Source organism: Patagioenas fasciata, chromosome 2 (genome assembly GCF_037038585.1).
Source record: "Patagioenas fasciata isolate bPatFas1 chromosome 2, bPatFas1.hap1, whole genome shotgun sequence".
In the NCBI taxonomy this organism is placed as follows: Eukaryota; Metazoa; Chordata; class Aves; order Columbiformes; family Columbidae; genus Patagioenas; species Patagioenas fasciata.
Genome location: NC_092521.1, coordinates 166117040 through 166144290, shown reverse-complemented (window position 1 = coordinate 166144290; position 27251 = coordinate 166117040). Strand labels below are relative to the sequence as shown.

At 44.2% G+C, this 27251-nt stretch overlaps 1 protein-coding gene across 2 annotated transcripts; it reads left to right on the top strand.

Annotated features, from left to right (window-relative positions):
- The first annotated feature begins 2104 nt into the window (after positions 1-2104).
- On the top strand, positions 2105-27251 carry SEC22C (SEC22 homolog C, vesicle trafficking protein). 2 transcript variants are annotated; one of them, XM_065832460.2, is made up of 8 exons: positions 2105-2164; positions 9037-9128; positions 10161-10370; positions 12496-12659; positions 14556-14738; positions 20952-21070; positions 21975-22040; positions 24128-27251. In XM_065832460.2, the coding sequence occupies exons 3-8, from the start codon at positions 10189-10191 to the stop codon at positions 24326-24328; spliced, it is 915 nt and encodes a 304-aa protein (XP_065688532.1). In that variant the 5' UTR covers positions 2105-2164; positions 9037-9128; positions 10161-10188; the 3' UTR covers positions 24329-27251. The 2 variants fall into 2 exon arrangements, with proteins under 2 accessions (XP_065688532.1, XP_071661487.1); XM_071805386.1 differs by lacking the exon at positions 2105-2164 and adding an exon at positions 8042-8061.

Here is a 27251-nt window from a genome sequence, read left to right as displayed (position 1 = left end):
GGAAATAAGCTGATTTATTGCTGTTCCCCAGAATCCCAAATACATTTTCCCCCTAAAATGGGATATTTCATTTCACCGATAGGAAGAATCCAAAGCAGCAACTCTCAGCGGGGATGAAATCAGACTGTGAAACAGGCTGGATCCGCACCAGCGTGATGAAATGTTGTGATTAGGAGTGCAAGCTGCTAAAACAACAGTAAATGACCGCGGTTATTCACTGCACGTGGTGCTCAGCAGTGCTGCTATTGCTTAGAAACAGCAACAACGTCACTGCACTCAGGTAATGTCCACATGTCAAGGTTTGTGAATTCAGAGCTCCCATATTCAGTAACTGGGTTTTTTTACTCTTTTTATTCTTCCGTTGTGTTTTATTCTCACATGGACATCCTGTGAGGAGACTGGTGTGTTACTGCCGCAGCACCGCAGTGAGGCACGGGTATCATTCCAGATGTGGAACAGCCCAGCTCTGTGCCTGTCTCCACCAGAAGGAAGTAAGGGAGTAATTTCCTTTGAAACCCAGCTCATCGTCTGCAGCAGATCTTAATTAAAAAGAAAAATCCACCTGTCACATAGGATGCACAGTGGTTCCTCTTGAAGCACCAGCATGAGAACTGAGCTAGAGAGTTTAATGTTCATAGAATAGAATCAGAGAATCATTTTGGTTGGAAAAGCCCCTTGAGATCATTAAGTCCAACCATAACCCACCCCTGGCACTGCCCCATGTCCCTGAGAACCTCATCTCCGTCTGTCCAACCCTCCAGGGATGGTGACTCCAGCACTGCCCTGGGCAGCCTGTTCCAATGCCCCACAGCCCTTTGGGGACCAAATTGTTCCCCACATCCAACCTCAACCTCCCCTGGCACAACTTGAGGCGGTTTCTTTGTGTCCCTGTCTCCCCTCAGCTCCTGTTCTCCAGCTGAACCCCCCAGGTCCCTCAGTCGCTCCCATCACACTTGTGCTCCAGCCCCTCACCAGCTTCTCTCAACTTGCTCCAGCACCTCAAGGCCTTTCTTGGTGTGAGGGGCCCAAAACTGCCCCCAGGATTCGTGGTTTGGCCTCCCCAGGTCCCAGCACAGGGACGGTCACTGCCCTGGGCCTGCTGGCCACACCAGTGCTGGTACCAGCCAGGATGCTGGTGGCCTCTTGGCCACACGCTGGCTCATGTTTGGTCGCTATCACCAACACCCCCAGGTCCTTTTCCACCAGTCAGCTTTTATTTCATCCAACAGCTTCCAGAAGAGCCTGGTAAGACTGTGCCATGTTTGACTTCACCTGACTTTCACCAGGGGAGGTTCAGCTTGGATATTAGGAAATAACTATTCACGGAAAGCACTGTTGGGCATTGGAACAGGCTGCCCAGGGCAGTGGTGGAGTCACCATCCCTGGAGGGGTTTAAAAGGCGTTTACACATGGTTTAGTGCTAGAGTTGGGTTATGGTTGGACTCGATGATCTTGAGGGTCTCTTTCAGCTGAAACGATTCTATGGTTCTGTGACTTTGTGTCCGTGTCAATGTGCTTTGTGCCGCTGTGAACATCTCTTGTTCCTCCCTCCGCAGTGTCTGCCCCAACTCCTGGCTGCACCGGCGTGCAGTAAATGATCATCTTGCCAACAGGCCCAGGCAAGATCTCTCAGCAAAGCAGATTTTATTAATGATTTTGCAAGACTGGGTGTTCTACCCAAAGGTAGACACACGGAATAGGGCAAAAAGCCCCTGCTTATATCCCCTGAAATCCCAGCCACAAATTCCTCACCCTGTTCCCCGTGGGTTGGCACTGCAGGTTTACAGACACGTGCCTCAGTTTACCTGTCTCATTAATCTAACAGCCTCCTTCCCCTTATCGATTCATTTAAAATACGGATTCCTGGCTCTTTGGTGACCCTTCCCCCAGCTTAACTTTTTAAATATTCAGTTTGCATTCCGGTGTTAGCTCGAAGAGGCTTTGTTTTCCATTAAGGATTCATAGTCTGACATTTCCCAGTCCCTCCCCCCGCGCTGGGACCAGGCGCCAGGTCCGGTCCTCCAACACTCCACCCCCGCCGCCTTTCCGTCCCGGCGTGCCCCGCGCCGCGGCCGCTCTACCCGCCGTCTCTATGGGCGGGAGGGGGCGGGGCTGGGTGTGTTGTGGTGTCGCCGTTGCCGTGAAAGGCCGCGGGAGCGGAGAGGTGAGCGGGGTTTCTGCTTCTTTTTATTTCTCTCCTTTTCTTCCTCAGGCCCCTTCAGGGTTGCCGGGGATGGGGGGTGGCGAGGCTGAGCCGCTCCGGGGGGTGTTTGTGGTTCTGAAGGAGTGTGATGGAGGGACGGGCCCTGAGGGGGTGAGGTGGGGAATGAGAGGCTGAGAGGGGACCTCATCAATGTTTATAAATATCTCAGGGTGGTTGTCAAGAGGATGGACCAGACTCTGTTCAGTGGTGCCCAATGACAGGGTGAGGGCCAGTGGGCACAGACTGAAACGCAGGAGGTTCCATCTGAATATGAGGAGAAACTTCTTTCCCTTGAGATGCCAGAGCCTGGCCCAGGCTGCCCAGAGAGGTTGTGGAGTCTCCTTCTCTGGAGACATTCAAACCCACCTGGACACATTCCTGTGTGATCTGATCTGCTCTGGTGACCCTGCTTCAGCAGGTGGGTTGGACTGGATGATCTCCAGAGGTCACTTCAACTCCAACCATCCTGTGATTCTGTGATTTGGGCCCTCTGTCAGGGAAGGAAGGTTTGGGATGCCTGAGGGGGGTGTGGGGAGGTGGTGAGGGCAGCTGGTGATGTGAGGGTGAGTAGGGCTGATGTGCGAGTTGGGATGGGATCCTGGTGTAAGCATGTAGGATTTGGGGGTTCTGTGGAGTGCTTGAGGGGCAGGCTTGGGTTGAGCTGGGGCTGTCTGGAGATATGCTGGGATAATCATAGGATCATTTTGGCTGGAAAAGACCTTTAAGATTTTTTACTCCAACCATTAATCTAACTCTGCCAAGTTCACCTCTGAACTGTGTCCCTGAGAACCTAATCTCTGTGTCACTTAAACCCTTGCACGGATGGTTACTCCACCACCGCTCTGGGCAGCCTGTTCCAATGCCCGACAGCCCCTTCCATGGTTAAGTTTTTCCTAATATCCTACATGAGGGCTTGGGACCCGTGGAATGGAATGAAGATTTGGGGGTGTCTGGGATGCTTGAGAAGTGTGTGGGGAGACTTGTCAGCACAAAAGAGTACCCTGGGGAGGGGGGGGTGGCTTTCGAGGTGTCTGGGTTTATTGGGGGGGGCGGGGAGGTGTTGGGACACTTAATTTCAGAGAGAAGAGAGCTTGGGCATGTGTAATATGATGAGTGGGACAAGCTGGGTGTGGAAGGGTTATTAGTTATGTGGGCTGGTGTAGGTACGGAGGTGAACTTAGTGAGCTCTTGGGATGCTTCAGGGTACACGTTGGTGGGCTTGGGTGTGTGTTTGGGAGTGGGTAACGTGGCTGTTATTTCTGAGAGACAAATGTAAAGGGAGAGCTACCTTACTGGGTCTTTATGGTGTCATTTGGGCAAGGGTTAGGAGGCCTGTCCCTTAAGGCCATGCTGTTGAAGGTGCAGCTGAATGTTGGGGTTTGAGTTTTGTGTAGTGTGTGTTATTTCTGGTAATTCATAGGAGTATGTGTAGATGAGAGGTTTGTGATGGTAAAGGGCTTCTATATGCTTCCCTTTGGGGATAAGAATAAAACCTGGAGGGTTTGTAGGCTCTTGATATGCACAAATCCAGTTTTAAAAGTTGAGATAGTGTCATGCTTTCAAGTTGTTTTTATTTGCTGCTGAATCTGGAGAGTGGATCTCGTTGGTCTGTAGGTCTGTGATATCAGTAGCTTGGTCGGCGCTGTTGTCAGTGTTGAGGGCAAGCAGATGGACACAGTTACTGCAGTCTTAGAAGATGAGACATTTAACAGTATTTCAGGTTTGCGTTTTTATGTATGTGAGAAGAGGATAAAATCCACCTTGTGATCCTGCAGAGAAGCAGTAACTCTCCCTCATAAACCGTCTCAGCTTCTTTTCTTGTTGGTTGAGACTGAAACCAGCACTTGAACTTCAGCTCTGTTAAAATGTTTTGTGTTTGACTGAGTCAACCTGAATCTCTTCCGTGTTGTGGCGTCTCCGCTGTAGCTGTGGCTCCCTCTGAAGCTCACCCACCTGAGGAAAGATGCATTTGGTGCACTAGTTCTGGTCCTGTGTCCAAAAAATTGCACAGACTGCTTCAGGAACCTTCTGGACTATGGTAACAGTCGCTAAAACATTCTGCTCTTCCTTCAGTAGGAAGATCAGAACTTGACAAAGGAGTTGGATGTTGTTGGGTTTGAAACTGTTGCATGTGCCACCTCTAGAAAGGAGAGAAACGTGACTGAACAGGGAGAGAAGGCAAATGCTTGAGAGAGATCCTGGTACCAGCACGTTACTTGTTAGTGTTACGCCATTCTTAGAAGGAAAATTCTGCTTTTGTTGGTTTGATGAAATAATTTATTGAAGAACAGTATTTTAAGAATAATTCCATGACCTGTCTATTGGTTTGCATTTACTTTCACAGCCTTTTCTAAGTACAGACAATAAGGTGGGAGTTTGTCTGGCGTTTGCAGAAGCGTGGCGCTGGTGAATTGGGTCTAATCTTCTTATTTGAAGGAGCTTGCGTAACAGTGTAGTAAAGTGTAAGAGGTCTTATTAAGGCTGCCTTAGTAATCCCTCTGCAGTCTCTGTGCAGAGAGTTGGCTGCTACTTAAGGAGGGAGGGATGGAGGAGCTGCGCTTCCAGTGATTTCTTGGATGTCTGCTGTGGGAACACCCTGAAGTGCCTTGTTTGTTATAAGACTGGTAAATATGTTCTGTTTATGTGAATCTTATGCTGAGCAGTTTTGTTCTGAAGTGTTGTTAGATGTTCAGGTGCTTCAAATAATGAGAAAACAAGCTTTGTTTGCTTCCATCATAAATTATAACTTGTTTCTTCTGAAGCAGTCGCTTAAAATATTTCTCAAGCTTTTGCCCTGTAAAGTAGCTGGGCTGACACAATGTTATTAATTCTGAGTACTGCAGGATTTGATATCTGCTTAATCAAAAGGCACAAGTACGTTATCAAAGTTCAGGACCCAAGTTCAAAGGCCTGCCACGTAAAGTCTGTTGCAGATACTTTGGGCTGCTAATCGTATGCAAATGGAAAGAGGCTGGAGGAGGAAAGGGTAGGTTGATCTGAAATAGTGGGTTATGTGCACATATTGATCAGTCCAGAGAGCTGTGATAGTGTGTGGTCGCTTCCAGGTGACGTGGCAAGATTGGCTTCCAAGTAATTAAACGTTTGAGGGAGGTGACATAGTCACTGTTATTTGCCGCGGGCACAAAATACCTTCTGATGTGCAAGTGATGTGAGGCTTGTGAAGAAGGAAAAATAAATCCCAAAGCCTCGTTGAGTTGCAGTGGCAGAGGAGGTGAGCTGGGGGAATGCGGAAAAGGAAAGGAGAGGGGTAGATGAGATTGGGTGATGGGTGCTTGGTGATTGGAGTTCCATCTAAAGCAGGTGACTTTATTTTTAGCCTTTGCTCTCTTCTGCGTCGTGATGCTGCCTCTTGCCTCTTTTTAGCTAATGCAGAGTCACAAAGTGGTTGGGTTTGGAAGAGACCTTTGGAGATCATCCAGTCCAACCCACCTGCTAATGCAAGGTCACCAGAGCAGATCACACAGGAAGGTGTCCAGGTGGGTTTGAATGTCTCCAGAGAAGGAGACTCCACAACCTCTCTGGGCAGCCTGGTCCAGGCTCTGGCACCTCAAAGGAAAGAAGTTTCTCCTCATATTCAGATGGAACCTCCTGTGTTTCATTCTGTGCCCATTGCCCCTCATCCTGTCGTTGGGCACCACTGAACAGAGTCTGGTCCATCCTCTTGACACCCACCCTAGAGATATTTCTGAACATTGGTGAGATCCTTTCTCAGCTTCTCTTCTCCAGGCTGTGCTACATTTGAAATAAACCTCTGAATCATGAAAAACTCCTATTCTTTTAATTTTTATTATTAACTCCACCGAAGTCTTTACAGGTACTGTTCTCAAATCTCACACCTTTTTGCTCTTTTGGGGCGTAGGGTGTTACCTACACGAACATTCCTTTAAACCGTGTAAATGGGAGCTCTGTAAGCAGCAGAACCAGTGAACACATTCCCAGTTGTTTTGCCCTGGGGTTGTGCTCACCTGCTCTCTGTTAAGATTAGAATCATTGCATCAGCATTTCCCTCTGTTGAGTTGTACCTTTCTTTATACACATTTGCCTGGCTTTACGAAACCAAAAGATATCTACCCTGTTTCCCTGAAAATAAGACAGGGTCTTATGTTAATTTTTGCTCCAAAAGATGCATTGGGGCTTGTTTTCAGGGGGTGTCTTATTTTTTCATGAACAACAATCTACATTTATTCTTTTATTCAAATATAGTAATGTCATCACGTCCTGTCACATTTGTCCTGCTACATTCTATTGCAAATTAATTGTGCTTTTTTTACATGTGTAGCTGCCTGGACACTATTTAAGTTGACTTTTAAAATGAATTTTAACTAGGGCTTATATGTTGAGCATCCTCAAAAATCCTGAAAAATTCATGCTAGGGCTTATTTTTAGGGTAGGGCTTATTTTTGGGGAAAGGGAGTATCCCGCTTGCACTTCCAGCTTGGTTGTACAAGCCTTATTTCCTTGGGCAGCAAACTATAAATTCACAGGTGGGTATAATTGGCAATTTTCTGTTTTGTTTTTACTTTTATATTAAAGTGTAAGCAGATCTCTGCACCATTTATTTCGTGACTACTAGCACAACACATTGGAGATTGATGTGATCTTTCAAGTTGACATGTAATAATCGTGATAATTGTTGAAATCTTTTTTGGTGCACGCTGAAATGAAATTATTGAGCTTAGTTTGACTTTACAATTCAAATGACTCAGGATCACAGAATGGACTGGGTTGGAAAAGCCCTCAGAGATCATCCAGTCCAACCCATGGTCCAACTCCAGTCCACTGACCAGATCATGGCACTAAGTGCCATGTGCAATCTCAGTTTAAAAACCTCCGGGGCCGGTGAGTCCAGCACCTCCCTGGGCAGCCATTCCAATGCTGACCACTCTCTCTGCACAGAATTGCTTTCTAATCTCCAGCCTCAATTTCCCCTGGCAGAGTTGAAGCCCATGCCCCCTTGTCCTATTGCTGACTGCCTGGGAGAAGAGCCCAGACCCCCCCTGGCTAGAACTGCCCTTCAGGTCGTTCTAGAGAGTGCTGAGCTCAGCTCTAAGCCTCCTGTTCTCCAGACTAAACAATCCCAGCTCCCTCAGCCTCTCCCCATAGGTCTTGTGTTCAAGTCCCTTCCCCAGCCTTGTTGCTCTTCTCTGGACCCGCTCCAGCACTTCAATCTCTTTCCTGACCTGAGGGGCCCTGAACTGAACACAACACCCCAGGTGTGGCCTCCCCAATGCAGAGCACAGGGGAAGGATCACTGCCCTTGTCCTGCTGACCATGCTGGTTTGGATACAGGACAGGATACCATTGGCCTTCTTGGCCACCTGGGCACACTGTTGGCTCCTGGAGAAGAACTGTGAGAGGGACAGTGGAAAACAATTTAACTTCCAATTCTTCTTTAATCTCAATTTTAAAAGTTCGAAAGCACACATTTCAAGTGATGCGTAATCTTCTGTAGTTTTAATTTCCTTTCCGAAAGAAACAAGTCCTGTGCAATTATGCTTTCTGTCAATTCCTCTGACAGTTGTTAGTTGTTTTAACATGCTGGCAAATACGTTTGACGAAGAGATGATTCCTACATATTGTGTGAAAATGGTTCCTGTGGAGCAGAAATGAGACTCTCTCAGTTCCGCTCCTGGTAAGAACTCAACACTTATTAAACATCAGAGCAGTTCGATAGGCGAGAGAGTTTATAAACATCTAAACTAGAACAGACTTTGCTCTCCTGCCTTCTTAGACACGAAAAACGCTTGATGATGAGACACAGGTTTCAAAGAATGTCGAGCATCATGATGAATTGTTTGATATTGGACTGTTTAAAGCAGTTGTTCCCTCTATCAAAGGTTTGAGTTCACAGTTTGATTTTTCCTTGCTTTTTCCCTAATGCTTTGTTTATGTAGTTTGCCTGAAACAGAATAAATGCCTTATTTTTTTAAATATTTTGGATATCATTTCGTAGTGTTGTCGAGGGTTAAGATAGCGGGGTGACAATCAAACCCTGGCAGATGTGTTGTTAACCTCCTCTCCCCCCAACTTCCCCCTTTTGCCCTCCCTCTCCCCCCTTCCCACTCAGGACAGGCGATTGGGAGGGAAAGAAGGACAGAGAGAAGAGAGTTGGAAAAGTTAAAGATGTTTTACTAATGCTACTAATAAGAATAGAGAAAATAATACAAAATATACAAAACCAATCTTGTAAGTCTCAGCAACTGCAGAGCCAGCACCCAAAGTCCTGGATTAGACTCTGTAGCCAACTGGAGCTGGATTCAGTCTCTCACTAGGCCTCAGTTCGCAGGGACGACCAGCAAGGTCCTCTCCTAATGTCAGCCATGAGGAAAAAGGGAAAAGGCAAAGGGAAAAAGGGAAAGACAAAAGGGACGAGATCCTCGTGATCTCCCACTTTTATATGAAGTATTCACGTGAATGGAATGTTATACACCGTTGGTCAGTCTCTCGGTCATCGGTTTCTCGTTGCCCCTCTCGCGAGATGTCCATCCGTGCTTATCAATAAGTTTGCATTCCATTGCTAGGTTTAACCAAAACATGTGTTGGGTTCTCCAGGAAAATGCAGCTAATATGAAGGCTTTAGCTGACAGGCAAATTCACTAAAAGAGAAACTTGTTTTTAATAAAACCAGGACAAGTGTCTTTAAACGCTTCTAGGAATCGATACATTGGATAAAAATATGTGTTGTTTTCCTTTAGGCAAAATATTTCTAGGTTATGTTAACCAATTGCATGGGGCATTTTTTATTGTAAATAAGCATATACGTACTGGTTATTAGTTCATTTCTTCAAGTGTTCTTTATGGTTATCTTCCAGAGATGATGTGAGTTGCTACCTTAGTCTTCTAACATCTTGCCCTGAATACTCATGAGGAAAGACAAATCTCTCCTGTGTTCCGAATGTACCAGGTAAATCCCAAGAATAACTTTTCATGGGGGTTTGTGACCTGTTGAAGAAGAACAAGTCAAGAGAGGGCAGCTTTTCTTCTATATTTAATCCTAGTTGATTCTGTAAAAAGACCCTGATGGCTCTTGTGTGTCGTATTTGTGTGTTACACAAGAATATCAGACAACTCCAACACTAACACAACTGTTTGCAAATCCAATGAAGACACAGCGTGTCAGTGGGATTGAGCCAGTTACCGTAAATAACTTTAAGAACTTTACAGTGAGGTAAAGCAGAAAATAGTGAGGTGTTCCAGGTAGATAATTCCACTGTCAACCCCCTGCCTCACCTTTTTGTCTGAGAGAGCCGAATAATGGACACAGCTGTGAATTTTGAGAACAGTTTGGTTGTTTTTCAATGGCAGTAGTGTTATGAGAGATACTGTTTAGTGGTGCATAACTTAATGTATTTCACAGAATGTCAGGGGTTGGAAGGGACCTGGAAAGCTCATCCAGTGCAATCCCCCCATGGAGCAGGAACACCCAGCTGAGGTTCCACAGGAAGGTGTCCAGGCGGGTTTGAATGTCTGCAGAGAAGGAGACTCCACAACCTCCCTGGGCAGCCTGGGCCAGGCTCTGACACCCTCACTGAGAAGAAGTTTCTTCTCAAATTTAAGTGGAACCTCTTATGTTCCAGTTTGAACCCATTACCCCTTGTCCTATCATTGGTTGTCACTGAGAAGAGCCTGGCTCCATCCTCCTGACACTCCCCCTTTCTATATATCTGTAAACATTAATGAGGTCACCCCTCAGTCTCCTCTTCTCCAGCTCCAGAGCCCCAGCTCCCTCAGCCTTTCCTCACACAGGAGATGCTCCACTCCCTTCAGCATCTTTGTTGCCCTGCGCTGGACTCTCTCCAGCAGTTCCCTGTCCTTCTGGAACTGAGGGGCCACAACTGGACACAATATTCCACATGTGGTCTCCCCAGGGCTGGTGTATTGGATTGTAAGTAACTAATATCATGTCTGTTAACCTCATTTAGTATTTTGTTTTCAGGTTGTCCTCATGAGTGCTCCAGTGGAGAATGTCCATGATCTTCTTTGCCTGCGTGGTGCGGGTGAGGGACGGGCTTCCCCTCTCAGCCTCCACAGATTTTCATTTCAACCAGGATTTTCTGGAATGCAGGAGAAGATTAAAGGCGTTATCCTCGATTCTGGCGCAGTATCCGAGTCGAGGCACAGCAAAAGGACGTGACCTTAGCATACAGTAAGTCCTTTGTTGTGTTTGGTTGGTTTTTTTTGACTTGAATTTTTGCAATGATTACCCTGGGGATTAGCTGAATTTAAGGTATATTCTATAATGCCAAACTCCGATCTGAAATCCCACCGTGTGCCTCTGGATTGTAACCTCCACGCGGTATTTTGAAACCTTATTTCTCTGCACTATGGCCACACAGCTCCTACTTAGTTTAGCAAGTGTATCTTAAGAATTTCTTGGTTTAACTGTCATTTTTTGTAGCAAATGCTTTCTGCTCAATGGGCAGTACTTGCTACTGTTAACAACTGGAGCATCTTAGGCTTCTACAAATACCTTCTAGGACCATATCCTAGTGCCTGGGAATGGCTTAGTTTAGTCTAAACCCCAAGCCCTTTTCCTAAGTGTCTGCAGGTCTTGCTGATTCATTTTATGAGGCCGCTGAAGTTCTGATTTCTGGCTTGCACAGAACTGCCCTCACTCCCTCCTACGTGCTGCCCTCTCCATTTTCTGAACACCAGCAGCATTCCGGTCTCTAGAACCTGATGAGTGTGTCTTGAGGAGACTTGAAGCGTACCGACAATACAAGGAAATTATAAGTCTTTGCTTTGATTTGTTAGGAGAGGATCTGCTGGTCTCAATTTGAAGGAATTGACTTTTCATTCAGAGATGAGGATTTTCATTTGCTATTGATTTTTGGGGCTAGTTCAAAAAATGAGTTCTAGCTTGTTAGCAAATATATATATATAAAAATAATAAAGTTACCCTGAGGTAAAAATGTAATATCCCTTTTCAGGGTAGTTATTGGAGAAAGAAAGATACATGAATTCACACTGAATCGATTGGAAAGGCAGATTAGCATTTTAATTCCCGTTCCCTCCAAGTGAACTCGTGCCCTTTAATGCTGACATGTTCTGCTGCTTTTAATCTTCTGTAGGCTCTCCAGAAGTAGCGTCTGGCTCTGAAATGAGAGCACAAGGAGATACTTGGCAAAAAGGCTATAAATTATTGACAACTGGGGAAAGGTGGTTTTGTGCAGGCATGGTGTTGATCCTCAGCTGTGATCTGTGGGAAAAAGGGAGTTAGGGAAGGTATCTGGTGTAACTAGGCTGGCACAGAGCTAATCAAAACCATAAATCCAAGTACAGAGTGTAATAAATACATAAAAACATGATCAAATAGAAACTGCAAGTGTTTCTGTATGAGAGGGACCTTATGTGTAAAGGGTAGAAAAGAGAAAATAAGTGGTCAGCTTCAAAACTTGGGGTTTTTAAAAGAAATCTTGCTAACAAACAGTTAACCTATTAAGGAAGGTTACCTCAACCGTCTTCTTTCAGAGATATTTAGAACCCAATCAGTAATTCTGATGGGGATTGGGGAAGTTTAGCTCTCTATGTTATGAGTGCTGACATCTGAACTCGGTGCCCTGACTCCCATCTTAATTAATTAAGCCTAAATGAGAGTGATTTCTCTCATCCTTACGTACACGCCTACGATTTGGTCAGATGAATCCCCTATTAAGTTTCCTAGAGGGTTCAGGGCTGTCTGTAAGTGGAAACTTATGTATAAATACAGATTCAGTGTTAGAGGGACCCCTTTTGGAGTGGAATTTCTATTGCGCTGTTCCTCTTACAAACTCATCTTAATTTGTTACAGGTTATCTAGTGTTTGAATATCTTGGTTTGTGCAAGTTAACCGGTATCTCTTGCTGTTAATAAGTTGTTATATTCAAGGAGAACAAGGAATATATCTCCTTGCTTCCAGTGAACGAGCTTGTTTTCCTTGGTTTTACTTTTGGTTGTGAGGAATCGACTGTGTTTTCTTTGAAAATCTTGCCTGTGACGTTTTCCGGTCATCTCTTATTAACGTGATTTAGAGCCAGCCCAAGAAAATAATGTCCTCAATTGAATAAAATCTATATTGTGATCTTTAGTGTGCTAAGGTGTACTTAGTGAGTTAAGTGTTAGATCTGTAGGGGCTGCAAGACTATTACAACAGCACAAATGCTATGATTTTCCGTCTGCTCTTCCAGCGCAGCCTGTACATTTTGTTATGACAGAAAGCACAGTTTACTTCTCATGTTCAGCGTGACTCCTTTACCTTTTTATGTTAACGTTAATTATATTTTCTATTTCAGTTTCCTTTCTTCTGGGGATATTGCCTGCATGGCAATCTGTTCCAGCAATTACTCAACCATCATGGCGTTTTGCTTCCTGGAAGAGCTTCAGTGGGAATTTGCTGCTTCTTATGATACAACGAGCATCAGTTTAGCTTCCAGACCATATGCTTTTCTTGAATTTGGTTGGTAATTTTGTTCTCTAATAGTGAGAATCCTGCGTCTGCTACTTTTATGATGGTAAACAGTGTCTTCTGGCCAAAGGCTGATCGTAAAAATGAGTCTGTGTTTGTGCCTGTGTGTGTGGAGGAGGAAGGGAGATCTTGTAACTGCCTTAAGCTATTAGATGGTTGGTTTTGCAGTTCTTAAGCACCCGTGTAATAGATGAACAAAATCATGTGGTGATCACAGAATCACAGAATGGACTGGGTTGGAAAAGCCCTCAGAGATCATCCAGTCCAACCCTTGGTCCAGCTCCAGTCCATTGACCAGATCATGGCACTAAGTGCCGTGTCCAATCTCAGTTTAAAAACCTCCAGTGTCGGTGAGTCCAGCACCTCCCTGGGCAGCCATTCCAATGCTGACCACTCTCTCTGCACAGAATTGCTTTCTAATCTCCAGCCTCAATTTCCCCTGGCAGAGTTGAAGCCCATGCCCCCTTGTCCTATTGCTGACTGCCTGGGAGAAGAGCCCAACCCCCCTGGCTAGAACTGCCCTTCAGGTCGTTCTAGAGAGTGCTGAGCTCAGCTCTAAGCCTCCTGTTCTCCAGACTGAACAAGCCCAGCTCCCTCAGCCTCTCCCCATAGGGCTTGTGTTCAAGTCCCTTCCCCAGTCTTGTTGCTCTTCTCTGGACCCGCTCCAGCACTTCAATCTCTTTCCTGACCTGAGGGGCCCAGACCTGAATACAACACTCCAGGTGTGGCCTCCCCAATGCAGAGTACAGGGGAAGGATCACAACTATATGTTGTTACTGAGTCTACCTGATGCTGTATGTGATTTTCTTTTTAAATTCTTTCTTGTGTTTGGATCCAAGATGCCCTTGATCCTTAAGAACTTCACCTTTTGCCTGGTACTTACAGATCATTATAACAGGCTGATTTAAGTTAAACCATAGATTTTTCCCTAAGGAATGCACTGTGTATCCTGGTACAACATAAAGTCCTCCTGTGTGGTCTCAAAACTCATGCTTAGGCTATTACATACATATAATATCCACTAGTAGTTGTAGTCAACCTAGACAAGTCTTGTAGCATAACAATATCTTAAGAATGTGGATTTTACTTATAGGATATTTTAGCAAAATGAATGTTTCTGCGTTTTCTTTCCCTAAGCATTTGGAATAGTTTGATTTTTGCCAATATCTTTGCACAGTTAAATAGGAGATACCTCCCTGCAGATGCTGCTATTTCAGCTCTGGGGGTGTGAGCGATTCATAAACGGACAAATTCTCTCCTTAATCTCAGCACAACTCCTCTCAAACCAGTAGCCACACTTGCAGAAAGGGATTTATTTGCAAATGGTATTAAATTATATTAAATTTGAAGTGTGAAAGATGAAGCAGGGTGATTACGTAGATCTGTGGGTCAAACATTGGTGGAATCGCTGTGGAATTGCCTCTTCCAGCCAGAGTTGCTTCGTGACTCAAATAGAGGTTGAATTGATTTCTCTATGTGCTGGAAAAGAAGAAACCCCCCAAAAAAACACCAAACAAGAAACCCCCCCCAAACCCCCCCCCCAAACTAATAATTGACTTTGATAAAATAATGTGGAATTGCCTCTCATGGTGGTTCATGGGTAGTTTAAGAGATGCATTGGCATCTGGAATATCAAAGCTTGTTTTCAGTCCACTGGTAGGCAGGATGTTGAGATTTAAAGTATCCAGAAGGGATTGGATGTGATATAAAATACCCAGGAGAGGTATTTTTGTTCCCTAAGCAGTGATGGAATTATATACCTGAAACGAATGAGAAAAGAAACGAAGAAAGAAATGAAAAAGAAAGAACACCACAATTTGATGAACCGTTACCTAAAGCACTTAACTTTCGCAGAGCTAATTGGAATGTGTCTTCATATTGTTTCAGATAACGTCATTCAGAAAGTCAAATGCCATTTTAACTCGGTGAGTCTCTCCCAAGCCAAGGCCAAGTGGGCGAAGGTTGAGGAGGAGCTGAAGTTCTGGCCCCCGGTTCAGCTGCGACTCGAGGACGCGGCGCTGCCCAACGGGGTGACCAACGGGGGGCACGCAGGCGCTCATGTGGAGGTTGGTAAGTTACTGCACAACTTGCCAAACTCAACCCTACAAACCAGAAAAACATGGAACGCCATCAGTTCCTTTTATACTGACAAATATATATATTAATGTTTATGAAACCCAAGAAAACAACTCCCTTTCTCTCATAGTAAACAAGAAATATTCTTCAGATTATAGGAGGTACACACCAGAGCCTTTAAGATCTCGTAGTAGCATCTTTATGCGCAGGCTTAGTTCACCTTCTCCGTATGGACAATTAGTTGTACATGGACTCAGCTTTGTCTGGGGTAAATTCTCCTGCTTTTAAGGTAGTTTGTTAAACTTTCCGTGACAAGAGGAGCTCAGTTAATTTGTTGCTTGTGGCAAACTCTGATAGAAGATATGTAATTACAGTCTGAGTGAGCCGCTTCATCCTTGAGGAAAGAAAACATGAGCTGAGGGTAAAACTCTTATTCCCAAATTGTCTTGGATTGTTCTCCCCCCTTTGCTTTCTCCATGTATCTTATTCTTTAAAATCTAATGTAAGGACTGAAATTCTGAAAGAACATATGTACATCTGTATAAACAACACAGAGACTTGACAAGGGACCTTTTTGTAACAAATACTGACATTTTACCTGCTTTTAGAGGGACTAACCTCTATTTATTTATTGTAAAATTGTTGTCTTATTTCTATTTCGGTTGCATAGTCAAAGTCTGGCCTACTTCTACAGAATAAAATGCTTTTAATCCTATTAGCGTGGCAGTTTAAATGCAGCTGGAGTGCCACGAGCTTGTGTTTCTTCTCTTTTTGTTATTGCTCTTGGCTTATGAAAGACTAATAAAATTAAGTTCCAGTTGCTCAGTCTTAGCGTTCCTGATGGATGAGCCGCAATCTAATTTGACGTAGGTATTTTAAGTTAAAATATAGAAGGGCAGTAGCTAGGAGGAAGGAAAATAGAATTGAAAATGTTTGATTTGCCAGGCAGATTTGTGAGTTTTCCTCAGAACTGTCCTTGGAGCTTCAATATTTTCATGATGCGACAGGGCTTAATAATTCTTAGTGCTACTGTGAGTGGTTTCAGTGCCAGCGAACATTTGCGAGCGAGTCTGTGTCTGCAGATCAGAAATACATTTTCAGCTCCCCCATATTCTTAATTACTTTCCATCTGGCTTCGTATTTCTGGCTGTTCTCTCTGGTCTAACCTAAATACTCATACAGATTGTTCTGCCTTTATTTTAAGGATCATGTTTATGATCATCTGGTTCCCTCGGCTGGACTCGACTTTCCTGGCTCGTGTCTCTCTCCTCTCGTCATTACCAACCAGCTGAATCCCACTTTACTGCGCTAAGTTTAGCTGTGTGGGTAGTGTTTGTTCCCATATTGATGTTATTTATATTACAGCTCTGCCATACAGGAGACTTCTTGAGCGTATATTGAAGCGTCAGGGTTGCAGGAGAGCAGAATTTGTGTCTACATTCTATAACAATGATAGATCAATCAGTGGATTGATCAAACATCGATCTCATTACGTGTTTGTAGCTGGCTCCTGTTCTATTGAGCTGTGTGGTCACATCCCCTGGCTCTTCATTTCAGTATGAAAGCAGCCTGAAGAGTTTTGTCCTTATTTGTATATATGGAAAGTAGAGCTTTTTGTTTCATTTCTTCTTTTTATTTCATTTTTTCTCCTGTTTGTTCCTTCCTTCATTAACTAAACCCAGTACAACTCCTGCTAGCATGATACCAGCATTTTATCCTTGATCAACATCTCTGCAACCTCAGCTCTTATTGCAAAAGCCTCACCTTGTGTCTCGATACGGGCACAGCTGCTAAAGCTCTGGAGGACATTTGTGCAGAGAAAAAATGCGAAGCGAAAGTCGCTTTCTCTGAAAAGGGACATTTTTCACCTCAGAAATCGCTTTATGAAGCAGAAGAACAACTTGTGCTCTTCGTCTAGTAAGCACGCTCTTAAATTATGCAGCATTGTGCTCCCCTTGATGAGTGTTCTTCGTCTTTTGTAGGCACACAGGGTGTCCATCCTTTCAAGATGTCTCACATCTCTGTCTTTTGTATTTTATTTTAAAATGCCTGAACCTGATTTCATTTCTCACTCCTGGCGCTGTCTTTTATCTGAAGCTTCGAGTATGTGACTCATTGTCAAACCCTTGTCGTGTTCTGCCTCGAAGAGACAGAATTGAGCGTGGTACAGACACTCATGTCGGTCTCCAGTTAAATAGCCAGAGGCCTCTGCTCTGAAAATCTTTTACAGGCAGAATCCCAGAATGTCAGGGGTTGGAAGGGACCTGGAAAGCTCATCCAGTGCAATCCCCCCATGGAGCAGGAACACCCAGCTGAGGTTCCACAGGAAGGTGTCCAGAGGGGTTTGAATGTCTGCAGAGAAGGAGACTCCACAACCTCCCTGGGCAGCCTGGGCCAGGCTCTGACACCCTCACCGGGAAGAAGTTTCTTCTCAAATTTAAGTGGAACCTCCTGTGTTCCAGTTTGAACCCATTTGCCCCTTGTCCTATCATTGGTTGTCACCGAGAAGAGCCTGGCTCCATCCTCCTGACACTCCCCCTTTCTATATCTGTAAACATGAATGAGGTCACCCCTCAGTCTCCTCTTGTCCAGCTCCAGAGCCCCAGCTCCCTCAGCCTTTCCTCACACGGGAGATGCTCCGCTCCCTTCAGCATCTTTGTTGCCCTGCGCTGGACTCTCTGCAGCAGTTCCCTGTCCTTCTGGAACTGAGGGGCCACAACTGGACACAATATTCCAGCTGTGGTCTCCCCAGGGCAGAGTAGAGGGGCAGGAGAACCTCTCTGACCTACTGACCACCCCCTTCTAACCCACCCCAGGTACCATTGGCCTTCCTGGCCACAAGGGCCCAGTGCTGGCTCATGGTCACCCTGCTGTCCCCAGGACTCCCAGGTCCCTTTCCCCTACACTGCTCTCCAACAGGTCATTCCTCAACTTATACTGGAGAAGTTTCCATTTTTTCATTCTGTGAGGGTGTTTTCACAGAGCTGTTCTGTACAAGTTCAAGCCTGCAGATGCATTTTTCCTTAGTGATGGATAATTCACAGTCACCAGAACATCTTCTGGGTAGTTCTTGTACTCTAAAGTGCACAACTTCAGTTTGAATCCCAATTAGCATTTAATTGTGCTTGTGCAAAGTTGGACTAAAAGTGCTGGTATGCTCTTGTTCCCCTATTTAATGTCAAAAGCAATTCTAGTATGAAATTCTATTTATAAAATAGGGTTGAATTCCTACAAGGAAGTGCAGTACTTTTCCCCTAGCAGTACCCGTCTCACTTGTTCTGTGCAATTTCACTTCGTGCATTAAACCCCAGAATGATGTAGCAGAAATACAGCTCTTTATTAAAAGATCAATTTCTACAGAATCTGAAGCCTGAGCAACTGGGTGTTGTCATCTCCCTTCCATCTGTGACAGCAGTTCTTTTTATGCTACTGAACAACGAAAAAGTAACTTCTACATATCATTCCATGGTATATTGGGAATGATAATTATCCTCCCTGGGGACTGGGAACTCTTGACATGGACAGTTTGCAAGATTCTGTACAATGAGTGACACTTGTTCTTGGTTATGAGACACTATGCGCCCCTGAAATAAACCTTAGAAACTGAGGAAGAAGAAACTGAGGAATAAAGAGATTAGGAAACTTCTGTGAGAGAAACATTATGTAATTTATCAAAAATGATAGGAAATGGAACACTCAGGTCCATGAGTGGACAAACATGCTGGTACAGCCTCTGCTCAGTGCACTGGTTGGACCTTGAATTTCACTGCACAGCAAAAGACGATAGGGGTTGTTTGCACCATTTATTTATGTGAACGTGTACGTCAGTAAACTACATAAAGTGACTATATCAAATGGAATTCATACAGTTCCTTTTGCAGCTGCTTTGGAGATGAAATGATGGAGGTACAAGCACGTGCCAGACAAATTAATTACATAGACACTTATAAAAGGTACTTTATATCCCTATACTAATTTGGCGCCAAACTTTTTTACATCCATCTGTCAAAATCTCTCTTGAAGGAGAAGACACGAGTTGTTTTCCTGTCTTTAGCCACGCAGTACTGCAATATCTAAGCTGTTCTGGTGTTTCATCTGTCACTGAAATGAAACCGGAGAAGATCTTTGCTGTGTTGCTGAGTTTATCTGCTGTAGTTGGGAGCTGGCAACGTCTGGGCAGGAGACAGAAGATCCTGAGAGTTGGGGAGGCTTCTTGAGGGCTCATTCATTGTATCTTATGGATGTTGGTGCAGGAGAAGATCTAGATTTTGGTATCTGAGATGTGAATTACCTGTATTGTTTTGCTGCCAGGGTTCTACTTGAGCTGATAAGGAGGGCAGGGATGAAATGGAGATGAGTATCTAGGTGTGGTGTCTGTTGTTGAGCCAGCTGGTGTAGGCAGGGGAAAAAAAAAGTTAATTACAAATTGCTAATAATTGCTTTGACCTTAATTAGGTGTGTCAGGCATTAGAACAGGCTGCCCAGGGCGGTGGTGGAGTCACCATCCCTGGAGGGGGTTAAAAGACACTTAGATGAGGTTCTTAGGGACATGATTTAGTGCCAGGGGTGGGTTAATGGCTGGTGTCACAGAGGCACCCCAGAGTTAGTTTAGACAGACAACAGGGTCCAATCCAAACTTCTATTCGGTAAAGAAAGTGCTGCAGATTAACCGGTGGGAAATGGGGTTTTAGCATTCCAATAGTGACATAAATACAGGTTTGAGTATCGGTTGAGGTAATTATTGAGGTGCAACAAATAATAACAATGGAGATCCACGGTGTGCATACACGTGGCTCATCAAAAACAGTGTCAGAGCCATCCCTGACTCTGGGAAAAGTATACACTTGCCTGAATCTGGCAAGGAATTATTAAAGAAAATACACGTGCTTATATTTAAGCATGGAATAAGCACCCGCCCAAGCGGCGAGGAATTATCTCCACATGTAGGTGAGTGACATGAGACAAACAGTGTCCCAGTCCCGGGAGGGCTCTCAGCAGCAGCACTTGATCCGTGCTCCGACGGGTCCACACAGTGGGAGGAAAAACCTCGGCGGGAGGGGTCCTGTTTTTAAAGCCTTGTCAGATCTGACTGTGGGCATTCCAGAAGCTTCTCTGCACCCCCACTCTGACTGTGGGGTGCCCTGAAGCTTCTAAGCACCCCCACTCCGGCTGTGAGCGCCCAGCAGCTCCTTGGCACCTCTGTGCCCCCACTCCTTCTCTCTCTTAACGACCCTGATGAGCGGGTTCTGGGGTCAAACAGAAGAAGCTGTTACCTCCATTGTAGGAAAGAGTGGGGATGTGTGAAGGAAGAAGTTGGGTGGGGGGGAGGGAAGGGGGTGTGCATGTGCCACAGCTGGACTCGGTGATCTTGAAAGTCTTTTCCAACCAAAATGATTCTGTAATTCTACATATCAGTTAAAGCATCCTGAAGGAATGGTGTTTGGGTGTATAGGCGTTTGAATAAATAGTGGTGGGAGGTGGGAAAGGAAAGAGATAAATTGCTCCCTGTGAAATGTGGACAAGCTGGGAGAAAGGGAATTGGACTCTAGAATGTAGCTGCAAAACGATAGAATCCAGTTTAACTCCTAGGCCCCAGTTTTGAGCATCTGTTGTCAGTCTGAGAGGCCCAGAGGTAAGAGCAGCAGGTCTGTGCTCAGTCACAGACGACAAGAACCCGTCAGTGTCATCCTGACAACTCCTCCAACAACTTCTCTGCCAGCAGAGCCTCCAAGTCCTCGACTCCTGCAGTTGTATTCCCACAGTTACTTGTTTAGGGCACCAAATGCTGGATGGAAACTATGCAGGTGAAGCTAAATTGCCGTATAGGGGTTTGAACCCTCAAACTGTCAGTGGGAAGAAATACAGCTTATAATTACTGGCTGAGGAAGAGATGAATCACTGTCTTGCTTTTATGGGTGTCAAAAATTTAAGCCAGGCTTTTGGGTGCTTAAAACTGCTTGTTTTTTACTGGCCTGTGGAGAGTGTTAAGTATGATAATCCGCTGAAATAAGCAGCTGAAAAACATCGACGTGCACCATAAAAAAAGACATGAATGCCAAGTAGCTGAAGAACAAATTATCTTGCTTAATCTGTTTAAAAAAATCCTCTTGCTGATTTCTAGATGTCTGAAGAACTGAACAGTGTAATGCAACGAAAAAGAAAGGTGGTTTTGTTGATGATTGTTCTTCTCTTTTATTATTTTTCAAGTCCCTACTTACAGAATGCAGCGAGTGACCCCCCTGGGGATTCTGTCCCTTGTTCTGAACATCATGTGTGGAGCTTTGAATCTCATCCGAGGAGTTCACCTGGCAGAATATTCGTTTCAGGTAACCCTGATTGAACTGCAACCTATGAATGAGTCAAAGGGAGAGTGTGTGTCCTGTAATGGGGGTAGAGGAGTATTTTGAGCTAGAAAATACTATTAACTAGTAAGACATTTTTAGATCTAGCCACACATGAAGATTCCCTTAATATTAGATTATGCACTGAACGCTTATAATAGTTTCGAATGCGATTATACATAGTGCGAAGTTTCCAACCGTCAAAGGGCAACAAAAATGAAGTGTATGTAGAATTATTAACTTAAAACTGTATTGTGGAAGCACTGCTAGTAAGTAACATGTTCTGTATATGTCTGCTGAAGTATCAGAAACAGAACTATATGAAGACATATCGGGTGTCAGATGTGATAAAATATTACGCCTTAAACAAAGTCAAAGGGAGAGAGTTATCTGGGTATCCAAATTAAGGGTGGCTGTTCTGCTTCTTCATGGTGTTTTCTTTTGTCCAGGGAATGTACAGTTGATCGCTCACCTGCAAGACCTTGAGGTTTTGTGTATATCACAGTACATTGCATTTCATTTTTTCTAGGGAGATTAAAATTTGGACAAATAGTTTAATCTCGCCAGGCTGGCTGGATTTTTTCCCCTCCATTCTTGTATTCTATTCTATTTTTATTTTAAACAAATGTGAAACAGTTCACTTTTAAAAAGGAAAAAACAGTGTCCTCATTATATAGTGGCACAGTTTTATTTAGCAGGAATTGTCACATAAGCCTCAGTTCTTGGTATCTTGTTCCATGACATTGATCTTGCTGTTTAACACTCTTACAGTCAATCAACATAAAGTAGGATGAGAGGTACTTGATGAAATACAGCGCTCTAAAATATCCAGCAGCACTAAAAACCGTACCTGACGTAGTTGTTTGTCCTTTTTTTTTAATCCGAACAGGAGGACCATGAAGGAATCGGAAACGTGATAGCTTTTTTGCTACCTTTTCTAGCCTGTGTTTTTCAGGTATGTTAACTGCAAATAACATGCTTTCTGATTATTTTTGTATTATCGTGTACAAGACAAAATGATTTTCAGCTAAGCAGAGGGACAGTTTGGTTTTTAGTGCCGTGCCTACGCGATTCCACTGAGGTATTCCAGTGAAGTGATGGATAAAACTATAACAATTTGACCCTTGGTTTGTTTCCCAAAGGGATAAACACGATGTCTTTCTGCCAGTTGCAGACTTAGTTCAGTGCCTCAGGGGTCAGTACTGAGACCTGTATTATTCAATATATTCATCAGTGATTTGGACGAGGGAATAGAGTGACTGTCAGCAAGTTTGCTGGTGACATCAAGCTGGGAGGAGTGGCTGACACTGGAAGCTGTGCTGCCGTCCACAGACCTGGACAGGCTGGAGAGCTGGGCGGGGAAAATTTAATGAAATAGAAGAAGGGCAAGTGTAGAGTCTTGAATGTGGGCAGGAACAACCCTAGGTTCCAGTGTAAGTTGGGGAACGACCTATTAGAGAGCAGTGTAGGGGAAAGGGACCTGGGGGTCCTGGGGACAGCAGGGTGACCATGAGCCAGCACTGGGCCCTTGTGGCCAGGAAGGCCAATGGTACCTGGGGTGGGTTAGAAGGGGGTGGTCAGTAGGTCAGAGAGGTTCTCCTGCCCCTCTACTCTGCCCTGGGGAGGCCACACCTGGAATATTGTGTCCAGTTCTGGCCCCTCAGTTCCAGAAGGACAGGGAACTGCTGGAGAGAGTCCAGCGCAGGGCAACAAAGATGCTGAAGGGAGTGGAGCATCTCCCGTGTGAGGAAAGGCTGAGGGAGTTGGGGCTCTGGAGCTGGAGAAGAGGAGACTGAGGGGTGACCTCATTAATGTTTACAGATATATAGAAAGGGTGAGTGTCAGGAGGATGGAGCCAGGCTCTTCTCGGTGACAACCAATGGTAGGACAAGGAGCAATAGGTACAAACTGGAACACAGGAGGTTCCACTTAAATTTGAGAAGAAACTTCTTCCCGGTGAGGGTGTCAGAGCCTGGCCCAGGCTGCCCAGGGAGGCTGTGGAGTCTCCTTCTCTGCAGACATTCAAACCCGCCTGGACACCTTCCTGTGGAACCTCAGCTGGGTGTTCCTGCTCCGGGGGGATTGCACTGGATGAGCTTTCCAGGTCCCTTCCAATTCCTGACACTCTGGGATTCTGTGATGGGCTTTTGTAGTGTAACCACCTTAAAAGACTAAGCAAATTATTGAAAATGTTCTAATCTATGTTAATAAATACTTGAGGAAAGTGATTCCTGACTTCCTTAGTTGTTTTTTTTCTGATGGATTATGTTCCCTGACCTCCTTATCCCCTTACTGGGCATCACTATCTGGAGACTTCTATCTACCTATGCTATCTAAAACTCACAGAGAGGTTAGTTATTATAGCATAATGAACACAATTTAGTGTCTTTCAGCCCTCTTGCACCTCTGCTTATGGCAGAGCATTTGATGGAGATACTAATTTGGATCTAAACACTTGTTTCAAGTCATTTTTCACAAGGAAAGGCTCTGTCCTGCTTTTTTCCAGTTAGTACCTGAAGCCAGAGAAGCTCTAATAAATAAAGAAAAGTCCTCTCTTATCCTTTTGATCTATACCAGTCATCCTCACAAACTCCTTGTGCATAGATTGAGCTCAAACGTCAAGTGCTTTCTACATGATGATCTCTCCTTGTGTCCTCAGCACAGTTGGAAACTTGTGACCCTAAGTGAGAAAACAGGATCTGTTACTGCCCGAGTTAAAAAAATAACTCACTCGACACTTTGGGTTTTCAGTTTCCTCCTGTTGCTCTTCACACATTTTAGCAAGTGCGTTCCACCTGTTCTTGAATGTAAAAAGGGCCCAGAACCCCAGCTAAAGCTGCTGAGGTCTAGAGAATTAAGTCCTTTACTTATCTCAAGTACAAATACAGGAGGAGCAGATTTGACTTTGCTGTGAATCACGGGTGGCTTTTGAAAGGTGGCTTCGCTTTCCGCCTCCTTTTAATCCAGGTGGGAGCGGTGCCAATTGTCTCTTGTCTATAAATACATATTTTAATGCTAACGCTCTCTCTGGTCCTTTCCTAGTGTTACTTGTACCTCTTCTACAGCTCGGCGAGGAAGGTGAAGACGTTTGTACTCTTATTTTCTGTTTGTTTATGCAACATTTACTTGTACGGATTACGGAACCTCTGGCAAATAGCCTTTCACATAGGAGTGGCATCGCTTGCTTCTTATCAGATCCTGACAAGGCAACTGATGGAGAAACAGCCCGACTGCGGAGTATGAAAAAGACTTGGGGTTTGCTACTCTATTTTTATGACCTTTTTTGTATTAAACTGGCCAAAAATAGCTCGGAGCATTTTTAAAGATTTGTGACAATGGAGGATATTTCCAAAGCAACTTGAAATGAAGTAGGATACTGTAAAGATGTCAAACACACGGTGAGGAATGTTGCTGTGTTCAACGTGTGGTAATTGTAGATCTTGTCAGGTGTCGTCAACAGGTGGAGGATCCCATAAACAGCTGATACCATCTCGACTGCATTTTGCTGTTTATCTTCCTGGCTTCGTAATACATGCCCTGGCAACGCTTCCAAAAGTGTTAGATTTGTGTAGTAAAATGAAGATAAAGTGGTAACAGTTTCATCTATAGAATTTCGTTAAGATTCTTGCTATACATAAGTAAAGGAGTTGTTCGCTGTGTTTAAATGAGTTCAATATCTGTGGGAGAAATGGTGAGGATGAGCTTCAGGGTAATTTTTGTAGGTTTTGCAAGGAAGGAAGAAGCTGTGGCTCTCTTAAAAACCATAAAATCTATATATATCTCCTGGCTAAGCAGCGCATCGTAGTTAAGTACGTGCTCATTGGTTGACCACAAACATGCTTGGGGCAACATAAAGAAACCAAGTGAATATAAGTGAACTTTCAGCTCAAGTGGCCTTTATTTCCTTAGTTAAGGTCGCTCTTTGCTTGGTCTGTACAGGTAATAAATCATCCAGGCCTCCTTGTGACAGGGCACTGACTCCTTCACCTTTTATAAAAAATGGACACCTGGTAAGCAGAAAAACTATTTCCAGTGATGGAAAGCAAGAGCAGGTCCTCTTTATTATAGAAAACACCTTTAGTTGATGGTGTTCTTCCCCTAAGGTGAATTTCTGAGTGCGCACTTTTGAATCTGGTGCTTCAGAGCTGAAATTCTTAACCTCTGCTGCACTGGGTGTTGTCGTCTTTAAAGTATTGAGGTGCATATGGGCATTTTAGGGCACGTATGGATAATTTAGGTTGTTTTAAAAACCAATAACGCATAGCATTTTGTTGCAACTGCCCTTGAAGGGTTGTAGAGTCTCAAGCTCAAGATGCAGAGAACTGTAGGTGTGTTAATGTGGAAATATGATCCTAGATTTCATTTTTTCATAGGAAACTTTGGTTCTGGTCATGCCATTTCTTCCACCAAAGATTGATTTCCCTCCTGTATAGTCATTAGTGGTTGCAAAGAGATTAATGTGATGCAGGGTTCTTTTCCTGAAATCTCATGATGTGAACTACAAGACACATGGAAGCGATTCTGTGACACAGCGACCGCAACAACGGCATCGAGAGGCAGCCCCGCACAACCTGAATGGTTTCTAGGACATCAAAAGATACCAGAGCCTTTCGCAGTAGTAAAACGTAGGTGTTTCTTTTCCATCCCATACTAGGTTATTTATGGTAACAGTAATGTAATGAAATCCCATGAGGAATAGTCAAATAGGAATGATGGAGGAATATTTTAGCCAGCCAGTTAGGGAATCAGCTAGAGCTGCGTGCCATAGGAAAATACTCTCCTGTTATAAGGAAGTGGATTGAAGTTGTTTTTCTGTCATTACTGCAATTTTCTGCCACATTGTAAGTGCAGAAATGAGGCCAAAATTCAACCATCATCCTTAAGACACCCAGATGACCCCACACGTGGGGTTTTGGTCCTGACAAGCTTTATGTTTTCATGCTGCTGGCTCCTGGTTTTACTTGGTTGTTACTCTTAGAAAATGCAGGGAGCTAAGCCACGAATTTGGGTTACGAGTTTAACAACGACAACCAAAATCTGAAAAAGGGACACCCCCAGGAATCTGATACTAGAAGCTTCACGCTTGGTTAAGGATACCAGATCTGAGGACTGATCGTGTTTCCCAGGAGGATAAGTTGCGTATCAACCTGTGATGATGGGGAATCACCTTGTGGGGAATGGGTGAAGCATTTTATACCACATTTAGACAAAAATTTGTGAAAGGGACCTTAGTGGTTTGACTTGACCTCCTGTTCTGCCCTTTTACCCTCAATCTGGTGAAAGAATTCCCGAGAGCTTTACTGTTTCTCCATAGGCTTGGACAAAACCAAGCTACTATAGCTTAAAGCACATAGAGAATGTACAACTGGGGCACTGAATCGCTATCTGCTTAAATTCCTCATCCTTGTATTGAACTGATTGGAAAACACTGTAATTCCTGATGCTGACGGTGTAAACCACATATTAGGGAATCTACGTGGATTAATACACATGCGTTACGATCTTTGTAGGTTTGACTTGGGATTCCAGGAGGAGGCAGAGCACATGTGGTTCGACCTATTTTCATTTCTTACTTTTAATATTAGTATTTCGAAGGGCTCCTACGTCTGTGTGGGATTTAGACAGTTAAACATTTTCTCTTGGTGAAACAGCAAGAGGCATAGAATAGTTTACATTGATTTCAGTGCTTTAAGATTTAATAAAAAAGAATGACTTGCAGTTTGAACACATGAAATCTGACTCGTAAGGCGGGATTACGCCTACATTGAATCAAATCCCCAAACAGGAATCCATCGCTTTTTGTTTGACTTGAAACTGTTTAATGTCATTAGAATTGCATCTCCTTAATTCTGTCACTTTGCAGGATAAGTCTTTTGGCAACTCTTCTCCTCCCCAGCAGCTCAGCAAAGGAAAATGGGCAAAGAATAAACCGCATTAGTTTAACGACTCGCGGTGCTTCGTCACTTTATGAAGCTGATCGGTTTATGTGCATCGTTTTACTTTTTGTCTGTCTCCCAAAGACCTGTTCAGTTTGTAGAAGGTGGGCTGGTACCTTTTTAGACATTTTTGCACTGTATTAATAATTGTACCTGTGTAAATGTGTATAATAAAATCACTTTGCATGTATATATGTACATATATCTAATAAATGGCTTTTTTTTTGTAA